This window comes from Centroberyx affinis, unplaced genomic scaffold, assembly GCF_046629955.1.
Source record: "Centroberyx affinis isolate AG114_WGS23_722 - 3 ecotype Tasmania unplaced genomic scaffold, CSIRO-AGI_Caff_v1 ptg000249l_1, whole genome shotgun sequence".
NCBI lineage: Eukaryota > Metazoa > Chordata > Actinopteri > Beryciformes > Berycidae > Centroberyx > Centroberyx affinis.
In genome coordinates, this window is record NW_027278932.1 from 551,983 (window position 1) to 576,650 (window position 24,668).

General features: G+C 44.8%; 1 protein-coding gene across 1 annotated transcript in view; it reads left to right on the forward strand.

Annotated features, from left to right (window-relative positions):
* Window positions 1-14,913, forward strand: part of LOC139665745 (roundabout homolog 2-like) — a 54,561-nt gene extending 39,648 nt beyond the window's left edge. The window contains exons 2-3 of the mRNA XM_071544810.1: window positions 10,894-11,220; window positions 14,837-14,913. Of these exons, the coding sequence (XP_071400911.1) occupies window positions 10,894-11,220; window positions 14,837-14,913 (404 nt within the window). The remainder of the gene's footprint in view (window positions 1-10,893; window positions 11,221-14,836) is intronic.
* Window positions 14,914-24,668: the final 9,755 nt, after the last annotated feature.

The following is a 24,668-nucleotide window of genomic DNA, read 5'->3' on the forward strand; positions in this document are numbered from 1 at the left end:
TAATCTCACCTTTTTTGGCTCACAACTTATTGCAAAATGTCTGTAGGCGCTCTGCGATGAATGCTGTCCTACTTGACTGTTGTGATTCTTTCTGACATTCAGCCTTGACAGCCTGTGTTTTTCCCATCTCATTATGCACTAATCACAGCAAACTATTCCCTTCTCCCTCCACCTCTACACCCTTCTTTAATGATAATGATGGGCACCCTTGGGACATGCAGGAGTGCTTTTGGCCTCCTCCCCTAGTCTGGATAGCCACTGCTAAAATTATTTCAAAGCATTTACTGTTTGCTGCTGAAGTATGGATGATGTCAGAAATTCAGTGGTTATATTCAGAGACGTCAATAGCATGGGCCTTATATTATGGGCTCATGTTCTACTTGTCTATTTTTAGTATGGCAGGCCAGATTACACCCTTCTTGATAGATACAAATAAAGCATAAATGATAGATTACAAAGCATGTAAGTACTTAAAAACGTCTCTTTATTAGTTGGAGTTCTGCTGAGCATTTTGCCTCAGTGTTGATCACTTTTGAAGGGAGTTTTCTGGAAAATCAATAAAATATCAGTGGAAGGGAGAAGAGATATCTTCAGGGTGACTTTTTTTTCCATTTGCAAAACGGCTTGAAAGGCCGTTGGTGATTAGAATAATTCCTCTCTGGTATTTGTCATCACCGCTGATCTTGCACAGATCTGACTCCTCCTCCCCCTCTGTCTCCCGCTCTGGAGGAAAACAGGTTTTCTCTAAAAATGTTGGTCAGATGTCTGATAGTGTTTCTGCCGTCAAATGGAGAAAACCGACAGATGGGAATTAAGGAACTGGGATACGTTTATGATCAAGTCATTTTCAGTTATAGCTGGGAAAGAGAAGAGTGTTTGGCTGGACATAGTGTGTACCTGGACAGTTGGTATGTGTTCTGAGGAGAGGACGTGGTAAGTGGGTGCTGGAGAGTAGACAGGATTGTGAGCAGTCGTCTGGAGAAGGAAATTTCTTTTTAATGCCAGACTGGGCACAGTCTCCCCTCTGTGGACGTCTAGAAAAGGCTTCTTGGCAGACTTCGCCCCTTCATTAATTTTGACCAAATATTTACTGTGCATCACATGGCATGCCTTACATCCCAGTTTCATTTTTCCAGGCCAGGTTTTAAAGAGTTTGGGGCGATTTGTGTTCCATTTGGCTGGACCCGGGCCATGCCCCACTCAGCAGACCCATGCTGGTGTCTCTGGGATTCTGCCACAAGAGGAACTGGCTCCACTGAGTCTTAACCTACGGCATGCCTCTGGGAGCCACGTTTCGCTTTAATAGTACCTCGTATCCACAGCTACAGTATATGAGCCATTGTTCCATGTATGCGTGCATGCACATACGCAGGCATGCACACATTGACACTCCTATAGTATGTGCTCAGCTCTTACCCTTTTAACCTAAAGGGCACCCTAAGGAAATGTGCCAAGATTCTTCACTCAAACATTACCGTTGTACCCTTGACTGAATGCTGTAACTGAAATTCCCTTTCAACACCCAGCTGTCCGAGATTTGTTTCAGAATGTGTTTGGCTGAACATTTAGAATAGCCTACATAAGCAGCTAAGGTCATCAGCTCTGCTCTCGGAGACTGTAATATAACACCGCTCCAACAGTAGGCCTGTATCAGCCACTGCCATCAACTAAATAACATTTAAAAAGCATTAGGTGCTTTTTGGCCGTGTCTGCCCCGATTCACTTTGGCATCTCTTCAGAGCTGTTCTTTTTCTTGGCACTCAGCCCAAATGCCATACTCTCTGTGGCTGGGCTGTGCCAGCTGAGTGTGCTGGTCATGCTTACTCCCCACTGCTCCCCACCCCCGGCCCCTCCCCTCCCCTCCCCTCCCTCCCCTCGTTCCCTGCCACCTATCACAATCCCCTCATGGCCAGTCACAGGAACAGAAATACCGCAGCCAGTCCAGAGTGTGACCTTGGGAAGAGCAGACCACCGCGGACTCTGCACCATATCCTTATGGACACAAATCTGCATAGACAGCAGAGTTTAAACTACAATAAGTGTACTGTTTATTTACATTAACCCCAAATGTTGTACTATCACCATTCCTCCTCAATGGGTTGCATAATATATACAGTGTAGAGAAAAAGAGTCATATCCATCCAGCAAGTGTTAAGTGTGTTTTTGTAATTTCTGTTTTGAGCCATATATTTGTTTTTCAAAATAGTATACAAATTGTAGTGCTGAAATAGACTTCTATTAATCTCTTGAGGGTTTTCCATCTAGCAGTTCCGAAAGGAGAAGTCAGCAATGAGACTCTAGCTGTTCCCTGTTGGGAAATAAATGTACCAGTATATTCAATTACCCCTTGCTTCTCCTCTCCTGCTGCTGCAGGCTGCTTTGATGTATCACTAAGATCGCACTGGTCAAACCTCATTAAAAATTGGCAATGCTGGAAAACAAAAACAAGAAGTAATTGCCCACTTGCGCTCCCTCTCGTGCTTCTTTTCCATAATCCGCATACGCTTCCAAACATTGACTTTGCTGCATACGGTATAGCTTCCTTATCAAGGGTCTAAGCCTGGCATCTGGGCTCCATATTAATTACAGCTCAGGTCTCTTCTCTGCTGTGTGAATGACATCCTTGACACCGGTGTTGCAGTTCTTCACCGAGAAGTAGTGTCTGATTTCTCTTCTGGGGCCATCAGGGTAAATACACAGGGTCAACTGAGGAGTGGGCTGCTGAAGTCAGACAGACGCAGACAGACATACTGTGTGTGGATAGACTGATAGGTAGATACTAGACAGACAGACAGGCAGAGAGACCGACTCTTTGCTTACATCCGGCCTGCTCTGTTTAGCCCATCTGCCTGTGCTCCAGAGCCATTTTGACAGGCTGCTTCCTAACAAGCATCCTAGTCCCTCCACTACAGATTTCCTCCTTGTCTCAGTGAATGGATATAATAAAGCGCAGGAACTGCATTTATCCTGCAGGAATGAATTCTGCCCTCATGGCCTTCTGCAGAGTTTGACAGCTTTTATTTGTGTCTAATGACATTCACTGGAGCAGCTTGGTATCAGGAGGAGCTACAACTCATCCCCAATTGTGTCCCCTGGGTTTCTGTAAAAAATTCATTATTGTGTGGTATATTTTTTTCCCTGGCATTTCTCTTCACGTTCCCTGCTTGTTTTTATGTTGCTGACACTCTATGTTGAATTACTATAGATATTCAAAATATAAGAGGGAAAGCTTTATTTGTCATATTCATGAATGAGTCATCTTGTTATATAGAGACTCTGTTCATAACTCTTATCCATGAACTTGCAGAATTAGTGAGGAGAGTTTTTGTTGACAGATTAGACAGAGATTTCTTTGCTGTCTCCTGCTGACTTACGAGGTGTTTCATGAGCATCAGCACTCCCCTATCACACATGCTATCGTGCCTGGTGTCTTCCAAATGTATCAGGCCTGTATGGAAAAAGCCTGGAGCAGAAGGGGAAATACTGCGTCTATTGTCTTGGCTCCAGATGGGGGCCCCGGAGCAGGATGGGCCCCAGCCTCCCAGAGGAGCGCTCTGCTGGGCCGTCTCACTCCCGACCTGGCCTCCATCGCCAGGGGAGATCCAGGGATGTGTTTCCCAGCTGACAGAGCCAGGAGCTGGAGCTGGGGCGGGTGCTCCAGGCCTCAAGGCCTCCGCTGGGTCCTCTCCTGATGACTGATAGTGATTATGCCAGCGCCCTGGAGCTTATACTGGTACCCTGTGGCCCTTGGCAAGGGAAGGAGGGACGCTTGTTTATAGTATCGTCAGCAGATTTGTCACCTTTGAATTGCATATGACAAATGATCAACAGCACGCTCAAAGGCAAAGACTGTCATGATAATGTGATGATGATGGAATCTTAACAATACTGTTTTATGCCCCATTTACAAAAATATAGCTACACTATCAGAAGACTGAGGCAAGTTTTATGGAAGTGAACAACTCAATGGTCTGGCACTTGAATACTGGTTCATTTCCTGTGTATCATACTGTCTTTCTCTTGTTGTTTGCAAAAAAAAGAATAAAATCCAATCCTGGCATAGATCCTACAGTTGCTGAACTTGTTGTTCATTTGTTGTCATTACTGTTTTCAATGTCTTCACCTCGACAAGAATAGAGAAGCTTGGAGCCTTTGGCATAATGGCTGTCTATGGCTGACTTTGGAGAGGCCATGTTTCCTTCAAATATCAATGGAAGCATTGTAATCATCTATAAACATGGAGACTTAGTTTCTATAACAACAATTACTACAAAACAAACAAATAAACCACACTTCTTTTTCATTGCCCATCTGTTCTTGTAGTATTAGGTTGCAGTGTTGTGTATAAACCCTTAGGTAGTGTTTAAGGTGTGCTTTGATTAAAAAAGCAGTAATTTGGATGGTGGCACTATTTTTTGGTAACTGATATCTGTTCTCAAGTGCTGATTTAGTATCAGCGGGGTAACCGTACCCTAGTCTGTTTGGTAAACGGAGACAAAGAGATGAGGAAAGAAAGAGGCCATGAAGATATCCATCATGCCCCTCCTTCACCCCACCTCTGTGTCCCCATACACACTCACACACAGGGCTTTAATCCTGCCTCTTAGGAGTGTAAGTGATAGCCTTGTGTAACATTAAAAACAGGTCTGATCTGATGCAACTGGCAAAGTCATTCAAGCAGCGCATTCCAGGGTGGGATCCTGACGTTGAAACGGCGCAAGATTCTGTTTCACTTTCCTGCTAATGTCATCTGATCAGCAGGATTACGGTACCTGCCCTTCTCTTGCTCTCTCTCGCTCTCTCTCTCTCTCTATCTCTTTCTCAATCTTATCTCTGCCCTCTCTCTCCGTTATCTTTTCTAATTCAACAGAAGGGAGTGCTATTTATTTTGCATTCGGCCGTTTTGTTGGCTGGCCCCGTCCTGAGCAGGCGTGGCTCCTGTCTCCGCCTGGCTGCCCCGAGGGACACACCCTCTGCTCTTATCTCTGCCATAAATCCCTCTTAAGTCCCCTAATCACAGATTAATGGGCCTGCAGATAGGGAGTGCCCTACCGTGCTTGGCCTGCCTTATCGCAGACCCATATTCCATATCTCTGCCATTGCTCAGCTGGACGTCTGATATGGGGAGAGATGATCTGGCTTGGGTTCTGCAACGCCTCCCAACTCTTCAACTTTAGCATCTCTCTTTATGAGATTCTGAGACCTTGAGCATCTTTATGGGGGAAATTAAACTGTTGTACCCTTCATAATACATTTACCAGGCTATTGCTCACATAATCACATGCAATTCTGGGCTGGATCGTTTAGTTCTATGGGGAGAATCGGAGTGAATGACCTAACATTGTGAAGTTGTTTTATCGTTCAAGGAAGTAGACACATTATCCTGTCTCGCTGCCACGGGGGACCACACTGACAACAGATCTAAATTGCCTCACTGTCCTTCTCCCCTGTGAGTTCTCCGGGGTAAAGGGCAGGTGGCTGGCTCCCTTCCTCTTCCTAACTCTCTGCCAAGACAGGAGCCGTGAAAAAGGGCAGGCAGAGAATGAGGCACATTTCCATTTGAAGTTAGGGAAGTCACTGGACCTGAACTTATTACTGCAACCCAGTGATTTGTTTTTGTCTATTGCCTGCCTTCTTGCTTCTGTCAGTCTGTCTGTCTGTCCTCATATGCTCTTTTCCCCTTTTTTGTGTATATGGATTAATATAGCTGACAGTGAATAGTAATAAAAATGGAATATGCATGATTTTGCCTTGGGGGTACATGGATTTTTAATTGAAAAGGGCAAACGTGCTGAGTTGAAGGCAACACCCCGACTCTAACAGAGCTGACCCTGTCTGCCTCTCTCCTGTCCTGAGGCTGCTCAGAGTCTACAGTTCCAGTGTCTTCTTCTATGGTTTCCTACATCTAGAGTAGTCAGATCGATGGCTGCCTCTCAGACATGTAGCCTATGACGCTAGAGCACCACACCGATCCACAAGCAGCGCTATCTTATTGATCAGCCGGTGAGTTAGGGTTTCACAATTCTGGCTAAAATGATAATTGTGATTATTTGGCAAGATATTGTGATCACAATTATAAATCACAATTATTAGTAGTGATGATGCGGGGAACAAAATAATTTTATTGCATTTTTGGCGTCTTGTAGTTGGCATCTCAACTATTTTCTCGGACAGCAGGAGATCTAAAATAAATGAAATCTTGCCAATACACCAATATTCTACGATTATTAACTGTGGAAACTAAAATTGTGATATGATAAAACGATTAATTGTGCAACCATAGTCATAGTAATAGTGTTTGTAGTTTCCCCCAATGAAGTCTGTTACAGTACGAATGCCTCCATTGTGGGTCAGATCATGATAATACATATTTGCATGAGCCAACAGTCTGTCTGCTATGCATATTGTGTTGTTTTATCAGATTGAATCTTTAAGTACGATGGGTTATCTAGCAGAATATAGATACACAGTACATCGAGTCATGTTGCATGGTGAAAATCACGTTTCGCCCCAAGACATAGATAAATCAATATGGAGCTAGTAGCAATAATGTTAATATACAGTGAGTGCATGCCTAATGATCTGATGGACAGCTGAATGACCTTGGTTTCATGAGAACCATCACAAATCACGTGATCGTACACTGCCTATCAATGATTGGAAAAAAAAATCTTGATTTTATAGTGGGCAAATATCACAAAGGTCTTTATGAATCCAAGGATACATACAGAGCGTGTGAGTATATACTGTAGGTCATTGTCTAGGTCTAGGCCCTGGTGGTGGATGTATGGATGGGTCTGAAGCTGTTCAATTCTGTGTGCCTGATGTTGCTGTTGGGCTCCCATGGCGTGTTGTTCATTACTGAGATTGGTTTTTAGAAGTGAGAGAAAAGTCACAGAGAATTGTAGGTTTTTTTAATTACCTCCACATCGAGCAAAGGCTCCCTCAAGCCTAGTTTAACTTTCTGTGTGTGTGTGTGTGTGTATGTGTGTGAGAGAGTAAATGAGAAAAAAGAAAGAGAAAGCGCTCCAGCGAGCGAGAGGGTTAAGGGAGAAGAAGAATCTTGCCTCAGGCGCCAATCGATCAGATCCTTGCAGTAGAATTCCCAGCTTCCCTTCGGTGAGGCTGTGGATTGCATTAGCTCATCTCACATTCTCTGTCTGCAGGGGAGGAGAGGGGGAGAGGAGGGGGATAGAAAATAGGAGAGAGGGCAGTTGAAAGGAGCAGAGGAGAAGGAAGGGCAGTGCTTTGAAATAAAGGGAGGGTTAGACGACTTTAAAGCAGAGAGAGCGAGAGACGCTGAGCAGCTTGGTACAGTAGTAGAAGTGCATACTCTCTCTGCTGCTCTCCCGCTTCTGTCTCGGTTTTGGTCTTTCTCGTGTGTGCTGTGTGTGTGGGGGAGGAGGGAGGGGAGTTAGCTCGCTGACAGTCTTCTGAAAGCACACACCTGTAGAGGGGGCGTGGGAGCGTTTGTTCCATGACAGAGTAATCCCTTACACTGCCTGTGTCCTTTTTCTCCCTGGCGAGGGGTAATGGAGCTGAAGTAACCGAGGTCACACAAAGTGTCTGTGGGGAGCATGCGGAAGAACACACGCACATACACACACGCATACACACACTGAATTTAATCACGGACAAGGAAAGCATAATAGCATTGTGTAACTGATACATGCATGCACCCACTCACTGTTCAAAACATTACCACACACACCCACTCTAGAATCGCCCACGAAGCACTTTTGATTTATAAACGAATCACTGAACATTTGTTAGTTTTTGCCAGCTCCTCTGTGAAAAGATACTATATCATACTGTATACTGTATGCACAGTCTGTCTTTTAATTATGTGGATCAGCTGTAATCATCATCTACAGTAAACAGAGTACTGCGTGCTGCACAGCTCTCCTCACAGTGGGCCACATCTGAATAGTTAATGGTTCCCCCGTAAAACCCAAAGCTTCAGACCGATCCAAATTAGAGAGGAGCTAGCTAAATCAGGAGGGGAGCGGATAGAGCAGATAGCGGCGGAGCTCTTCAAAGTCATCTTTAATAAAACATATTAGCCTACGTTCTCTGGTGAAGGGCGGTGGTGGTGGTGCTGCTGCGGTAGTGATGGGCTTGGATGTGCTAGCCTAGCGAGGGGTGTTAGCGCAGCTCTTTGCTCCAATATGCCTTCCGACCAAAGGACTGGGCCTCGTTAGCATATGGGCTGGAGGATCAAAAGGCCTGTGATGGGGGCAGGTTACAAATGGGGGTTAATTAGCCTAGTAGTGCTTCAGACAGCTCTAATAGCCAGGAACCATAGTTACTTATTTTTTATGGACTTTATTCAGCGCTGGATAGCGGACTAATTCATTCTTGCTCAAGGCTTGATATCCCCCCTCTCTCTGAATCTCCTTTTCTTTCTGTCCTTACTCACTCTCTGTCGCCTAGACATGCTTTCATTGGCACAGATATACGTTTCACACCCACAGAATATATATGGAATGGAAACTCTGTATTAATTACAGCTGCAGACAAATCTAAAAACAATTTCAGAAACAACAGTACTTTCTTAGCAAGCCTTTCTCAGCCTTGTTGCCTCCTAGATAATGGAACTCCAATTGATTGGCCACCAACCTCTATCGGCAGATAATCACATAGTGGTCGGTCTGCCGGCAACACTCTAATGCAAATTTGTGAAGCATTAAATGTATTTTCCATTAGCGCATCTGTGACATTCTGCCACCTAAAGTGCAGGATCTCATTTATTTAAACATATATCAATTAAATGTAAATTTCTGTATGTTTCACTTGAACCTGCCTAGAAGATAAAATCTTGAAACTGTTTTATTAAAACCTTTTTGAATTAACCTCTTTGATTTAATTTAACTAAAATAAGTCACTATTGCTGCTTGAATCAAAATGATTTTTTACTGGAATAGAATAGAGCTCCTTTTCTCCTGCGGTAGCATGTTTATGCCTGCATGATATAGGGATGTGGATGTCAAAAAATGGTCTGAATGTGGATGCACAATCCCTTTTTTTTGTCCGATCATTTGTAACAAAATGCAGTCCATAAGTGGGTATGAGGATCACAGCCATGCAACATTTGGAAGATGTCATCCTAATTCACTAATGGTTCTTAAAAAGAATTGCTCAAACATGACATACGTACCTTCTTTAAACTCATAACTGTACCAGCAGAAGCTTGGGTTGAGATGCAATGTACGTTTTCATTTTTCATCATATTTTATTCAATATTTTAATTGTTAAAGAGTCTAAGTTTTTCTATAGGGCCGTAAAAAGCTAAATGTGCAATAGCCATAATGTCCCGTCTTTTGAAGCTGGCCGCACAGCTTCAAAAGACGGGACATTATGGCTATTGCACATTTAGCTTTTTAGGGCCCTATAGAAAAACCACAGTAAAGTAAAGCCTGTGGTAAAAGATTGTTAAAGAATGCCTCGAAAAAAAAGTGTGATGATCATGATGTCCTACATAGGGGTATTGGATTAATTATATTTCATTGACTGCACTACACATTTACATTGAAGTGATTAATCTTGCCACAGAGCTGTCACTAATTATGCTGACTTTCCCTAAAATCTGTGGCGACCACAGGAAGATGCACTCTCAGCACCAGATTTCCAGGGTAATGGGGGATGGGCGGAGGGCACTGAAATGAGGCAGTGTGGCAAGTTCACGGGATGCTGGGTAAATTAATTGCAGGCCTGTGCCTCCAATTAGACCCAGCTCCCTTTAATTGGTGCTGAATGGGCTCCAAAGCCCTATGCTGGTAGATATGGCGAGTAGGGATGCACGCGCGCACACACACACACACACATGTGCAGGCACACACAATACATTCATAACCACCATGTCCCACCCTTCAGGAATTAACAACAGGAAGCTAATTTGCATGTAAAGCAGGTCTGATAGCCACAGCTGACTGGTCTGAGAGCAGTAGTAATGACCTGCGATAGCATTAGGGTGTTAACCCCCTTGGCACTGCTGTTGGCACTGCTCTTTCTTCCTTGCATAGTGTAATCAGTGGCTTTCTGCTCATGCTTTGCCGCAAAGCTATGAGGTGTATCTATATCTTATCTTTTATCTCATAATTTCCTTTTACCTTTAATGTTTCCACCCTTGTTTACTGTTGCCTTCTTTTTCTTCTTTTTCTGTTCTTTGATCTATGAAATGACAGAGTCACATAGCTGGAGCATTGCTCAGCTTCACTAAAGGACACGTTACTGTAATTAAAGGGTGACTTCACTCACAGACTGGTAGTTTATTTGCTCTTCGCTACTTGTATCAGTAGTACCTGTTTTCTTACCTAAAAGAATATGCTCCACTTCACATGTGGTTTCTGACCTAACAGAACGTACTGAAATTGTTCCACATGTACTGCATTCAAATTTCATTCATTCGTGTATCTAAATTATCAGTAAATAGTGACTGCAGTGGAGTGGAGACAAGCACATCCTTGTGGAATCAGAGTCATGAGTCTCTAAAGCATGTTACTCATCTTAACAAGTTGCAGCTGCAGCTGGTCAAATAGTTTAAAAGGCAAAATAATATTAAATACTGAGCTCTAGTTGATGAATAGAACCTGAACATAGATGCAAGAGGCCTTTAAGTGCTGCAGAACAGAGTGGGGGCACAAGGACACAGCATCCGCTACACAACTGTTGGCCCTGTGTGGTAGACTGGGTCCAGCTCAATATTTCACAGATTGGTTTAAACTAGCTGCTAATCACATATATACAAGAGAAAGTCGTAATGACTAAGTCCAAGGCAACAGGCCTGTAATCCCTACCTTTCATATTTTTATCATACCAGTGCTAACTATCCATTCAAGGGGTACAAATCCTTGCATGTGTAAACTGAACTTTCCAACCCTTTTTCTCTTCCAGGATCTCGTCTGCGCCAGGAGGACTCCCCACCCCGGATTGTGGAGCACCCCTCTGATCTCATCGTGTCCAAAGGGGAGCCTGCCACCCTCAACTGCAAGGCGGAGGGGCGGCCCACCCCGACAGTGGAGTGGTACAAGGATGGAGAGCGGGTGGAAACAGACCGGGACAATCCCCGTTCCCAGCGCATGCTGCTGCCCAGCGGCTCCCTCTTCTTCCTACGCATCGTCCACGGACGACGGAGCAAACCGGATGAGGGCTCTTACGTGTGTGTTGCCCGCAACTACCTGGGAGAGGCAGTGAGCCACAACGCCTCGCTGGAAGTAGCCAGTAAGTGCAGCATGTGTTCGGCCTTTTCTTATTTCCGCTTTGGCCTCTAGGGTGGGTGTGAAAGGAAGAGTTTGGGTTTAGTTGTAGCTGAATAGCAGGCTCCAGTTTCCTCCAGTGTTTCTGTCTTCAATGTGCTCATTGAGTTGGATAATCTCTCAGGAGATGGGCAGGATGTGTTTGGCCCAGCGGTCTCCATAGGCCTGGGGAGCCTTGGGGGAGAAGTGGCCTGATCATTCCAGGGTGAGTGCTCCTCTAAAGAGCCCCTGGTAGGTGGTCAGGAGCCACAATGGGAACAAAGCTCTTTCTGTTTTGGCCCTGATTCTACTTTTTGTCAGAGAGATAGATATGAGGTTTTATATACAAACCAGTACAATCATTGTATCTGCGTTTGGTCATCTTTTAATGAAGCGCTTTCTCACTCATTTCATTGAAGTAACAGCGATGCCCTTCATTTCCTGTTACACTCATATGACAACAGGCTTGCTTTGATGTAAAGTGGATTTCGCCATCTCTAGGGTCAGCAAGCAAGCTGAAAGACTTAGTAGCCAAGAATCTTAAGCAGCCAGTGGGTATACAATATATGAAGAGAAAATAATCTTTCTAAACCATTTAGCCTTTTTGTGAGCGGTGTCCTGTGTTGACAAATTTGTTCCCATGATTCTTTAAAGGCTACTTTGGTTGGTGAGGTCAGCCCTTCAGACATTATCTCTTTACTCTCTTGACTGGCTGAGAGCGAAGGCTGAGGAGGGGAGCTCAGATATCAACCACTCCTCCAGCATGCCCAGAGGCTGTCACCAACCCGCTCATTGTAATCTAATCAAGATGGAGAAAGAAAGAATGGTGTGTGTGTGTGTGTGTGTGTGTGTGTGAGTCTGAGAGAGAGTGAGTGAGTGAGTGAGTGTGGGGTTGGGGGTTGGCTTTTTTTTAGGGGTGATGGGTTTGGGTATGAGGTGTGGATCAGATAGATAGTTGGGGTGCATGCTATGTGTTTCTGCTGTAAACTGTATGACTGGGGTCTCTGGAGTGTACAGAGGAGACTTTTTAGATATTTACAGTGTTCAATGTCAGCTAAGTGAAATGTAAAGCAAGAATAATCGGAGATGTTTTTCCTGACCATAAATTGGAATTAGACTGGGCTTTTACGGTTTATTCCATGAGCTCTGCTTTTGAAATGAGAGAGTAGGAGACATTCTTGGGATGATCACAGATGAGTTGAGCTGCAGCGATGCAGCGCACGATGGTGGTAAAGATGGTGCCTTGTCTTCATATATCCTCTCAGATCTAATGCCAGCCAGGCTTTGCTGCCCAGGAATGAGGGCTAAACTTATGCTCTCAATTTGAAACTCACTTATTTCAAACTGTTAGAAGCCAGTGAAATATAGAAAATATAAGTATCAAGGAAGGAAGAGAATCCATGTGCTTTGGCACATAATTCAACTTTCCATAGGTCAGAATGCTAAAAATATTTCTCCCTAAAGTAGATGATATAGGGTGTTTATTTCAGAGGTGGGTTTTTCAAGTAGAAAAACAAGAGACTTGGTGGGACTGGTGTAGACCAGAGTAGAGAGCGCCACTGGCTCAGTCTCAAAATTGGGCTGCTTATTCTGTATAAGGTTCAAACAGACCCATAATGACAAGCCACTGTGCTCCAGCCCTCTCTCTCTTTCTCGCTTCCTCGGTGTCTCTCACTCCCCTCTCTGCAGCTCATGCTTAACTACATATAATTATGTTGTCGGAGCAACCAAGATGGAACCCTGCCGAAGAAAAAAGGCCATAGAACAGAAAAAGCAGAAAAGCACTGAGATTTTTTTACAAGGCCTCATTTAAACTCTTGGGTAAAGAGACTACACGCCATAAATATAACTCAAGATGGCACATAAGAAAGTTTTAAAGTTTTGGATTCTGTTTGTGTTCGTTAAAGATGCCTGTCATACCTATATTCTTATGAATGTCATGAAACATATTAGACACGGTGAAAACTATGGATAACTGGATGTATCCCACAGTGAGTTGAGGGAACATGCAGGCTTTTAATTCCCAATGAAACTCCAGAGAAGGAAGTCATGGTTTTAACTGTGTTTACTCTGCCTAGCTCTTCCAGCCCTCTAACGTTTTCACTTTAAAACCTAAAAACACAGCTTTTTGGAGATGTTATTCTAAGAGCCTGGCTCTTACAGTTTCCCTTACTCACCAGCGATTGTTAACATAATCCAAGTTTCAACAAGTCCTGTTTTGCCAGGCTAGCAGAGCTAACCCAGTTTGTTTGGTTTATCATTAACCACATGTACTGTACAGCCCACAATCTCTCTATCTCAGCCTCTTAACCCGAAGGCTGGGTTAATGCATTTACCGTGAATCCTGTTTGCCTTGTGTATTCAAACAAGCTTAAGATAGGATTCTTTCCCGCTTATGTTATTGTTTTCTTTGTATTAGAGATGTAGACGTCAAATAATGAGCTTCCTTTGCACACAATGAATGCCATTTGTTAGAGAACTAAGAGTAATAGAACATTAAGGTTTGTCCTACATTGTCACGAAAAAGTAGTCTAACACTGTGATTGTGTTTCGAAAGTAAATATTGCAACCAGGCTCAGAAGTAGAGCAGGCAGGTTGAAGGTAAACCCACAGTGTGCTGACTCTGTACATTTTGAAACGCCATTCAAGTTCTCTGGAACATCAAACAAACCCCCCAAAATGCTAAAAACCTTTGTCTGAATTTTGGTTTTAGCTAACTACAGCTAACAGCAGGACTTCAAAATAGCAGGTGCTATTTTTCAGCAATTTCGGCAAACAGAGTGAGAGAACAGCTAAGCAAATGACAGTTTCATTATTGTCCTCCTATTCACTTATTTTGTGAAGCTGTGTCAATACAGCTATCATATCTATAATATCTATAATATAAAACGGCCTAATGCTTTTAAAGAAGGTTGCACAGAAAAGTAGAAAACACTGTGAGGCGTGTTACATGTTACAAACACCGTCAAGCTTTCTCCACCACATTTGTTTCACTTCAAAATCCTGGGATGTTTTTAGCTGCACTTGTGAAAACAATGATCAAAGCCTGTTACCGTTTTAAGCTGGAAATAATGATAAAAATACAGGCATTAATTCATATATTTAGCTTTTTTGTGTATATCAACACAATGTAGCTGCCAGTAAAAAGGAACTGTCCTCCCTCTTACTTATCAATCACTGGCACATACACATATGCATTGCAGAGTATGTGTACAGTATGCACTCTGTGATCTATCAAAGTAGTTTCCTCTTAGCTACTGCTCTGCATGGGGCCCTGAGAGGCTCTATGAATAGCTTGTTTCCCTTTTCCTGGACGGGGAGATAGTGAAGTGAGGTAATGGACGGCACACTGCTCCACTTCAGCAGGCGATAACCCTGGGGCCGGCTGTCTAGTGGCCTGGCTGACTGCACAACGCTGACCGCACAGCGTTGGCTGCAGGCCTCACATCCACACACAGACTCCTCTCTCCACGGGCTGGGTTCACTCTGCAGCCGCTGACAACAGAAGCAAAGGGATGTTTACTTGAATGTGGTCCATTGCAAATAACTCCATCGAGCCAAGTTTATCTCAGAATCTCATTGATCCCGATGCTCCTGTGAAGTCTCAGTCACCGTGTGCAGCCAGCGGGCCACGCCGCCTCTGAGCGGTGGGGGAGGGGGAGGGCTGAGGATGTGTTGAGGGAGGCAGGGTTCATCCTGACAGACTTGGGGCCGTGCCTAAGGGTCATCTGCAGAGCGGAGGACAGTTGGCTGGCATGCGCCAATCTAAAGGCAGCACGGCCACCTCCCACTGATCTGAGCACCAGCCTGTCTCTCTCGCAGGAAATCCCTTGTACTACATCTGTTGGCTCTCAAAGACCCAGGGGTCTTCATGCTGTCCCCCCCAAACCCCTCCCAAACCCAACCCCTCCCCTCCACATATAAAATCCAAGTGGTTTTCATCTCATATTTCTTCATTTTGTCTTTCCTTCCCTGCCCTCTCCCATTTATCCTCCATTGTTTCTCTCCTCTACTACCCAATGGCCTGTGACTGAGACTGCTTCTTTCACTACCTGGTGGCAGAGTAATTATTTATTTGCCTCTCATGAACTTATTGCAAAACTCCTAATATAGCGTGGCAGCTCTTGTGTGGACCTTTTTTATTTCAGTTTTAGCTTACATCTCTCCCTCTCTTTTCATTCTTTTACTTATCACATAGAGTTATTTCACCCTCCTGTTTCCTCATTCCTTTTTGACAGGACATTGTTAATTCTAAGGTCCAGCAGAAAATGAGACCATGAGGGGAGAGAGAGAGAGAGAGAGAGAGAGAGAGAGAGAGAGAGGGAGAAAGAGAGAGAGAGAGAAGAGAGAAGGAGAGAAGAATAAGAGAGCAAGAGCATTGAGAGAGAAAATCAGGACAGCCAAACCCCAGCAGAAGCAGCAGTGAGCGTGCTGGCGAGCTGCCAGGGGACTGGAGGCAGAGTGTGTTACAGCTCTGTGGCAGTTATTTGTCTCAGGGAGGTTCAGAGCAAATTGGTGCAAACGGCACAGCCAGGGTCTGCTTCATGAGTCAACACGCAGCTGAGGCGTGGGCTCCACACCACAGACACTCCTTGGCCTCCACTCCAATCTGTTTTATGTTGGAATGCAGACCCTCTCCGCAATCTTAAAGGCCAATGCTGTGTGTTGTTTTGCGGCTGAGAAAACTGAACTGTGCCTCGCTGTGAAAACTCTCAATTTCGTAGCAGCATGAGAGAGTTGTGCATGCCTGCTGTTGGCTTTAAAACATCATTATAATGTTTTCATTACGCAGTTGGCTTGTCCTGGTTGCTGGGTGTGGGCTGTAGTTTGGGGCTATTTCAGTCAAATACTGTTAATCCTGAAATTACATGGGAAACAACTGGCTACTGTCTAATTACACCCCCCCCCACACACTCCCACCCCCAGCACATAACTGTCAGCTCCGTCTTTGTGAAACCTCTGTAGGGATGATAGGAACAACACATGCATTTCAATTAGTCTTCTATTAATCCATATATGCAGAGAGAGATTTTTATCATGCATGCTGCATATGGTCTGTTGAACTTAGCCTATTTTGCACTTCAGGGTGTTTGCATAAATCAATGCAGGCCATGTAATTAAACTTGCTTCATCTCTTTGCTGTGTTTGGTCGATACTTATATGCCATTATGAGGAGCGGATTTGTATGATACATGACAAGTCTGGCATTACAAAAATGTGTGGTGCTCCTGTTAGCATGCTGTGCTTGCTAGCAAGCTGGATGCATACTTTAATACTCTGACCATGTTGACTAAATATGCATAAGATAGATAGATAGGGCAAATATTGACTGAGCTAATTGACCCAGAATGCTGGACGATGCTGTTGTCCCTTTCATTTATGTCATGATGTGTCAAACGTCACACTGATGTTGGGGTTTTTAGAGCATGGTTATCACAAACACGCACAGACACACACACACACGCATAACCACACCCACTCACACCCCTCCCCCACACTCACCATGGGAAAAGGAGCAGGGACCCAGGGGTTAAGGGCCAGAGAAGGCAAGCAGGACGTCCCGTTAACAGAGTACTGGGGGCTTTGTGTTGCTTTGCGGGGAGTTTGACACCAGGCCTTAAGAGATCACACACTTGTGCTATAGAGTGAGGGGCCGTGGTATGGATGGATGGGTTGATATAAGAATGAAGCCTTCAATAGAACAGGATCGGGTGAGGCAAGACACCCTTTATTTGGGGTTGGTGTGTGTATGTGTCCGTGTATGTGTTCGACTTCATCAATCCGTCAGTGTGTGCACACTGCTCTGCTGAACAATGTTTGGTGGAGTGTTGTGTGAAGGAGTCTGTCCACCAGCTAAAGGAGCAGGTGTACAGAAGTGGGTAAAGGAGCCTGCCCAGAGTCCCATCAATCACTGCATGCTCCGCCCGTCTCTGACAGCCTACTGGGCCGGGGAAGACAGACACATGCCCTCCAGCAGTACAATACAACCCCCCTTTATCCTCCTTTTCTGTCCCTTTTTGTACTTTGTCCCAGAGAAAAGCAGAGGGCGATGACAAAACTAGGCACAGTTGGAGATCTTGAGACAAGCCAAATTACATAACAGAGCAAGAAACGATTTCATGTGATTTCATGTCTATTCTCCGTATCTGATTGTCTCTTCCCCATATCATCTGCCTTATCAGATTGACATGGGTGGAGTTTAGGAGGAAACAGCACCATGAAACAATAAACGCTCGTCTTAGGTGATTGAGGAGCCGTTTATAGGAGACCCAGATTACTTTTCAGTGGATGAAGCTGAAGTTAGTCTCTTTAGTCTGATAGATATCTGGCTGTTTGATCTGTCTCTATAAAAATAGAGAATGAAATGCATTAGATGAGCTAAATAGGGTACCGCCACACTGATGTCCTCTTCTCTCTGCCTTATGGTTCTACTCTGATGGTGTGCACTCATGTAGGAAATGGCTTGTCCCTGTTAACAAGGAAGGGTGCGTTGACTCACCGAGTCTGCTTAAAGCACTTTCCTCGGTTTCCTCGAGTATTTTTGCAGTCTATCCTCCTACACACTACGACATTGCCCAGATATCTAGGGATGTCTTTGAAAGAGCAGAGCTAATGCGTAGCTTTCCGCCTGGGTGCCTGGGCGCTTCCCTGAACCCCTTTTTGCGTCACAGCTCTTTTTCTGGTCGCCACAGTGACTGCTTATTCATCACTATGTAATCCTTGCCTCTGGCTACAGCGCAGAACAGGATCATGGGTAGGATGGGTGCTGGGTCCCAGGAAAGTGTGGTATGATATTAACATCATGAAGTACTGGCCTACGGCAGATAAGAGGCAGCATATGTGCTCTTGAGTCCAGTGGTCCTGTACTAGCACTCAGGAAAAGCTCTGATAGCAAAGTACTCTCACTCCCCTTCCTCTTACGATGTAACAGTGTCTGTTGTTTGCGTGTGAGCGTATTTCAGTGTGCACTAGGTGTGTATGCATATTTTGTTTTTGGTGCGTTTTTATTAACATGTTCCCGTATTTGTTTTAGGTGTGTCCTTGGCTATACTCCATATGTGATAAAATGCCGTTGGTGGTAAGCTGTGTGTCAGTGCGTGTGAGAGCCAGATGAGTGTGTGCTGCTGACTCTAATCTCCACTTCTTCTGTGGAGGCCTGGGTATTACTCTTGTTGTGGGGTGTAATCCCCTCTTGGTCTGAGCCGCTCCTGTGGCCAGCGGGGTTGTGAGGACTGCGTGAGTGTGTGTGTGTGTGTGTGTGTGTCTGTGTGTTTGTGCATGCGTTCCTACATTCTGGTGTCTGGTCATATGACGAGGCGTTCTGCTCTGTGGACATGCTCTGGTTATTAAACCTGGGTTAAGCCCTCACTTGAAACCTTCTATCAGGCTCCTCGATCCGAGACGATGGTGTTACGGAGGATTAAGGGGTTTGGAGACTGGAACTTCAGGGATTTTCAGCCAACATTTTGGCAAAGTTCGAAAAATGTGCTCAAGGTGTAGACTCAAGTCCACTTGAGGTTAGCTTGTGCTGAGCTTGTGATGACTGTTTTTTTTGCTTGTCACTGTTTACTCCCAGGAGCCCGACCACCAAATCACCCCCCACTGATAAGTTTCAGCTACCCTCTAACTCTCAGCCAGAGAAAAGACATCTAGCTGCAAACTCTCTGGGAAAGTACAGCAAGATCTCTCTCGGGTACAAAATAAGACCGGTGCAATGTCAGGCACGTATTTGACAAGTTTAGCTCCAAAATAGAGATATACACCATGTGAAAAAGTGACACTTGCTCTTGAAAATGATTGGTAGCACAAAACTTAAAACATGTTATGGTACTTTTTAAAGGAAGTCTGCAATTGACAAATTGGTAACAATTACAGACTAGGTCCTCTATATTTAAGAGATATTGTTAATGAACTGAGATATGTTTTTCCCAAAATTGATTTATATAGCATACTCTCTGTTTCATCCGTGACATGGACTAAGATGCTGGGTGGTACATGTGTGATTTGTAGATTTGTAGGGTCAGTGGGGTGTTGACAGGCAGAGTTTCGGATGCCCATCGGTAGCCACAGGCAGGCACACTGACTCTCCTAATGTTCCACAGACTGATAAGACAGGAAACAGTGTCTGTGTGTCTTGTGCTATCTCAGCCTTTATCTGATAGATCTGCCCTTCCAGCCTGCTATCTCCTCTTTTCCTCTTCTCTTCTCTTCTCTTCTTCTTCTTCTCTCTCTCTCGCTCTCACAAGGCAGAGGGAGAGAGAGAGAGAGAGCGAGAGAGAGAGAGAGAGAGAGAGATTGAGTCAAGAGACAAGGTATATTTCCAATGCTTCTGCAGGGGGGAAGGGAAGGGAAAAAGGGGGGAAAAAAAGACATCTGAAATTTTATCACAGTTGTAGCATGTTGCTGAGCCTGGAGCGTGACAGGCAGGAAGAGCTGGTGAGGTAAGCAATAGACCCAAACAGTGATAAAGATCTGCCTTTTGCTATCTGACTACAAATGAAATGCAGTCTGCCACTGCTGACTGTGGATAGTCAAAGCACTGCCATCAGTCATTGACACATGCCAAGGGGGGAGTGCATGATGGCATTCAATTGTCATCTAATTGTCCTTGGTTGCTGTGGTAGCTAATCTGATCATTAAAGTGACAATTGAGAGAAAATGAGTTTCTCCTTGTCGTGTCATGGATACTAGAGCGCGTCCTAAAATAGGACTGGTAGGAGAGAAAGTGTTGCTCATTATCACAATGTAGCTCTCATGCAAACTCTGTTATCCTGACCTCTCTGTAATGCTCACAGTTCCCCTCTAAGCCCCAAATACTCAGCATACTAGGAGTCACATTACAAATGTTGGGGTTGTCTCCATTACTACAGTAATGATCTAGTAATGACAGGGCACAAAAAAAGGATCAGATGCGTAGGAAAGGCAACACTAAACAAAATGGAAAGTACGCAATTCATATCTGGAACGCTTTGTTTGACTTGTTTAAGCCTCTGTCTCTTCTTATTAACATACAGAATGTTGTTTATGCACCTCAGGCTTAACTACATGTGTGGTGAACATAATCATTCTCAATGGAGTGTATGTAAACATATACAATAGCCTAATTAGGACCATAAGGGGAGCTGCGGCTTGACTGCGCAGTGAATAGACTAGATACACCCTCACCTCTGCTTTGTGTCGACATGACCTTTCTGAGCAGGGTGTGGCGTGGACACAAAAGCATCTCTATGTAACCATATACTGCAAAGAGTTGGATAAAAGACAGACAGGGGGACGTCATGTGTAAAAGGAGAAAAGTAGAGGGGATCCATTCAAAATTCAAACAGAAGTCAATGTTGCTGTGGGTAAGTTCGAAAATAGCTGACATCTGAATCAGAGAGGCCCGGTATTATATGACCATAGTGCTGCTGTTAGGCTTGGGGGTGACATTTCTACTCTCCCTTATATCTCTCTCTCTCTCTCTCTCTCTCTCTCTCTCTCTCTCTCTCTCTCTCTCTCTCTCTCTCTCTCTCTGTCTCTCTCTCCCCCTCCGCCTTGCACTGGTATCAGATTCTAATCTGTCATTGGTGCCACAGCTCCATTTAGCCGATTGGCTCACGTCTGATGGATGGGATAGAAAGCCCTTCAGTGACAGGGTGTGATGCAGCTAGTCCTCTTCCCAAAGCTTCTACTCTTCACTACTAAAAATAGCTTGATCAGGATTTGACACTCACCTATGCCGGTTTTTCAACACTCTTTTAACCATTTTCTTTTTGTACTTGTAGCAGTGTTACTTTCTACAGGCCCACACAAACCTACTCACTCACAACAGGCATCGTACTACAGGCCTAACTTGATGAGTGGCCACTGCACCACAGCCTTACAATGTAAACACTAGTGCAGTGGTTGAAGTTGTGTTTTACCTTGCCCTATTTGGACCTCAGAACCAGTGCTGCTTTCTCTATGAGCATCATAGCATCATCGGGGCGTGGTAGCAGATGATCTCGGGACCTGGCCTTTGCGTCCAGTCTCGTTTTACCCTTCCAATGGGATTAGTGGAGAGTGCCGACTCTGCAGGTGGGGCCGTAAGTTAATTTGCCCCACTGTTTGGAGCTATAATAGCTTATTGATTGGCTGACAGAGATGCAAGAAGCCGCGTGGAAGGGCACGGAAAGGGGAGAGAATAAGTTAATCATCGCTCAGTGTGTTGCCAGGATTTAATCACATTACCCAAGGTTCACCACTGCCATGTAAATTCACTTTCAACCTCCGAGGAGTTGGAGTGACTGCTCTGAGACAGCGAGGACCCTGCTGACTCTCTGAAACTGGTCCTCAGCTGCAGTCTGGTCCCTGCCGTCCTGCTACTCCCTGCCTGGCTCCTGCCTCAGTCCTGTGGGAGACAGGCTCCCTGCCTGGGGGCCCAGCTTAATTCATGCTAAGCTGTTGGGTTAATTTTAGCCATGCTGCCCAGTGGTGGTGACCTCCATCTGTTAGTGCTGCTCAGGTTGTCTGAGACACATCAGCTTGCCCTCCACTCCTCAGACCCCTACTCCCAAACAGTTAGCTGGCCCTTCACTCACTTCTTCCACTAGTGCCTCCCGGGCCAAAGTGCTCCTGTGTGTGTAAATGTGTGTACAGTATGTGTGTGAGTGCGTGTTTGCAGTTATGTGTGTGTGTTTCTCCAAGGAGCCCTGGTCCATTAGCGCTGCCATCATATGCACATTCTCACACTATGGCCCGGTTACCTGGAAACTGCACATGCTGCTTTTATTTGACTGGTGGCCCTCTGGCTCCCCATGCAGTATTAAGTCTGGCTGCCAGCACAGATTGAGAGAAAGCTCCCCTGCTTCTGCGGCTTAAAGTGAAGCTGCCATTCACACTGCACCCTTAAGTCAACACATGGACTGTGGCTCTGTTGATCAACTCTTGTTTTAACCTCAGACTTCCAAACCAGTACTGATTGTGCTTTGAGAGTTGGGATCAAACTCGACCGCCCCTCTCGACTCAGTCTCATGCCCCTGTGAGGGTATCACATGGGCTGGTGTTCAGATGGAGGGCTGCAGACTGGGTTTAGCTGTGGTTGGACGCTCTGCATGCTTCAGCCTGGCCTCTATCAATCTGTCTGCACTCAAATGCTCAGTTAACCGAGAGAAAAACAATTGCCGAGGGAGGAGAGAGGAGAAAGAGGGAGATAATGTAAACAGAAAGGCAGAGATGTTGACCTTGCACCTCTCTCTCCCCACATACACACACACACACAGACACTGACCTGATGGCCAAATTCTTATCTGGCATCAACATGTGGCAAAACCTTGCAACTCACCCCTCATCTAAACCTCACCTCGTCTCATCTCTACCACCATTAGATTACTCTCTCGTCGGGAAAGGCTTGACGCGATTTAAAATAACTGCGTGGAATCTGGGGCTTTGAGATCAAACGCGCAGAAGGAGAGATGGGAAGGAACAACAAAGAAAGGGATAAATCGTCGAAGAGAAAAATAGGGAACAAGCTGCCATTAACCGTGGGATGAGAGAGTGGAAGGAGGTGGCTCCAGTTGGACGGAGAGTCTCTCTTGGCTTGCGAGGGGGAGATAAGGGGACAGGTGGTGTTCTGTTCTCTCAGAGATCTCCGACAGCTGGCAACTCTCTTGCTATTAGCTTGTTGTCATAGAATGTATGTGTGCATCTGTGTGCCACGTGTGTGTGCGCGTGTGTGTGTGTGTGACATTCATGTGGTTATGTGTGTGACATTTGTTTGTGTGTGTGTGTTTATAGATGCATGTGTCTGCATTTGGTGGTTGTTTGAGCCTTTGCCAGCTGAGACATCTCCCTTAAGTCAGTCTCAACTCTTATACCCACGCTTTTTTTTTTTTATCCTTTCTTTTTGTTTGTTTTTTGCTGGCAGCACTTGGCATTGGGCTGGTTAATGCCAGTCTGTTCCACTATAGAGCATTTTTTCTTCTTAGTGGGCAGCAGCAACGTTTTAAAGCCTGTCAGGTTGATTGCTGTTCTGACCCAACTCAGACTTTAAGGAGTGGTTCTGCTCATGTTAATGAAAGTGTAATGTTTATTTTTCCTTGCCATTACTTCCCTGCCCCTTTTTTCTGCGGCTTTGGACTTTGCCTCTGTCGTGCTACTAATGACTAATGTTAATATTTGTGTCATGGATTCGTGGCTTCACAGTATTATATCATTTTAAAGCTGACATATAGAATATACATTGCTGGGCAACCTAGAAACCTCTAAACGTCTAGTCTAAACAATCCAAGGTATTCATTTGTGTTTGGTTTGTTTTTCTTGTAAACTTGATTTTATGACCAATGAACACATTTCCATGCAAAGCAGGCGCTGGAATAAGAAATGAGCCAAGACAGAGGGGACTCTTAAAAATGCCTCTCTGCTGGCCTGGCAGTGTGTTATATTCATGTACTCTGGTTAGTTCAGAGTTCTTTACTATGTTGGCTTTGGGCTCGTTCCACATACAGCACTGTGTTTGATCGGGCGGTGTAGTGGTAGCCACTGAGAAGAGCTCATGTCATCTCAGTGGCAGAGTGCTTTGTTTGCAGAAAAGAAAAAGAGATGGTACTAAATGGGCCAGAGGCGGTTATTTGCTGTTGGCAAACAGACACTGTCCTCAGCGGTGAAGCACTCTGCTGCCACTGTGGCCTGACAGCTGGCTTTTATCCCCAGCGCTGCAGAGTCTGGTCACAATGCAACTTTTAATTCATGTTCTTTAACTCTTTGAGGCTGTTGTGCTCTGGTGGAGGCTTAGAATAAAGATCAACTCATATTCCCCTCTGGCACTGCTTTGCCCCAACAGAATGGGAATCCATTTCTTAGGCCGTTATTGATTGATGTCAACTATAATATGTGTCCTCTTTTTTCTCTGTGTTGCACCAATGGTCCCTTTGAACTTGGTATGATTCCTTTCAGCTTCCCACCTTCAATAGAACAGTTGGCCTGCACCTGATCCATTGATGTTTCATGCCCCCAGAGTTCACCTTGAGTGGGACTTCCTCTTTGTAGGGAGGAACTTTTTCATATGCAAAACAAAAATTAATTATATTGTTTTTAGATGAAAGCAGTCTTTTATGTGCCACCAACACTATACCACCCGTCACTGTATCCAGTCTCCCCCTCCTTTCTCTAAATATTTTATTCCACAGCTCTCTTGATTATTTGTATAATCAGATAAAGCTATAGCCTTTACCTATGTATGGATAATAGAGATGGCAGTGTATTCCTGATCTCTAATCAGCTGTTAAAGTCGTCCCATAATGACACTGAATATCCCTTCAAGACCATAATTGACACTTACCTTCAGCCCATCAGGTAGACGCATTTCATCATTTACGCACGTTGACTCTATCATGATTCCTGTAGGCTGATACTCTCACTGAAATGTGCATCTCATCAGGCAACCAGTTAGACCCAAGCTCTTCCTAATTAACAATT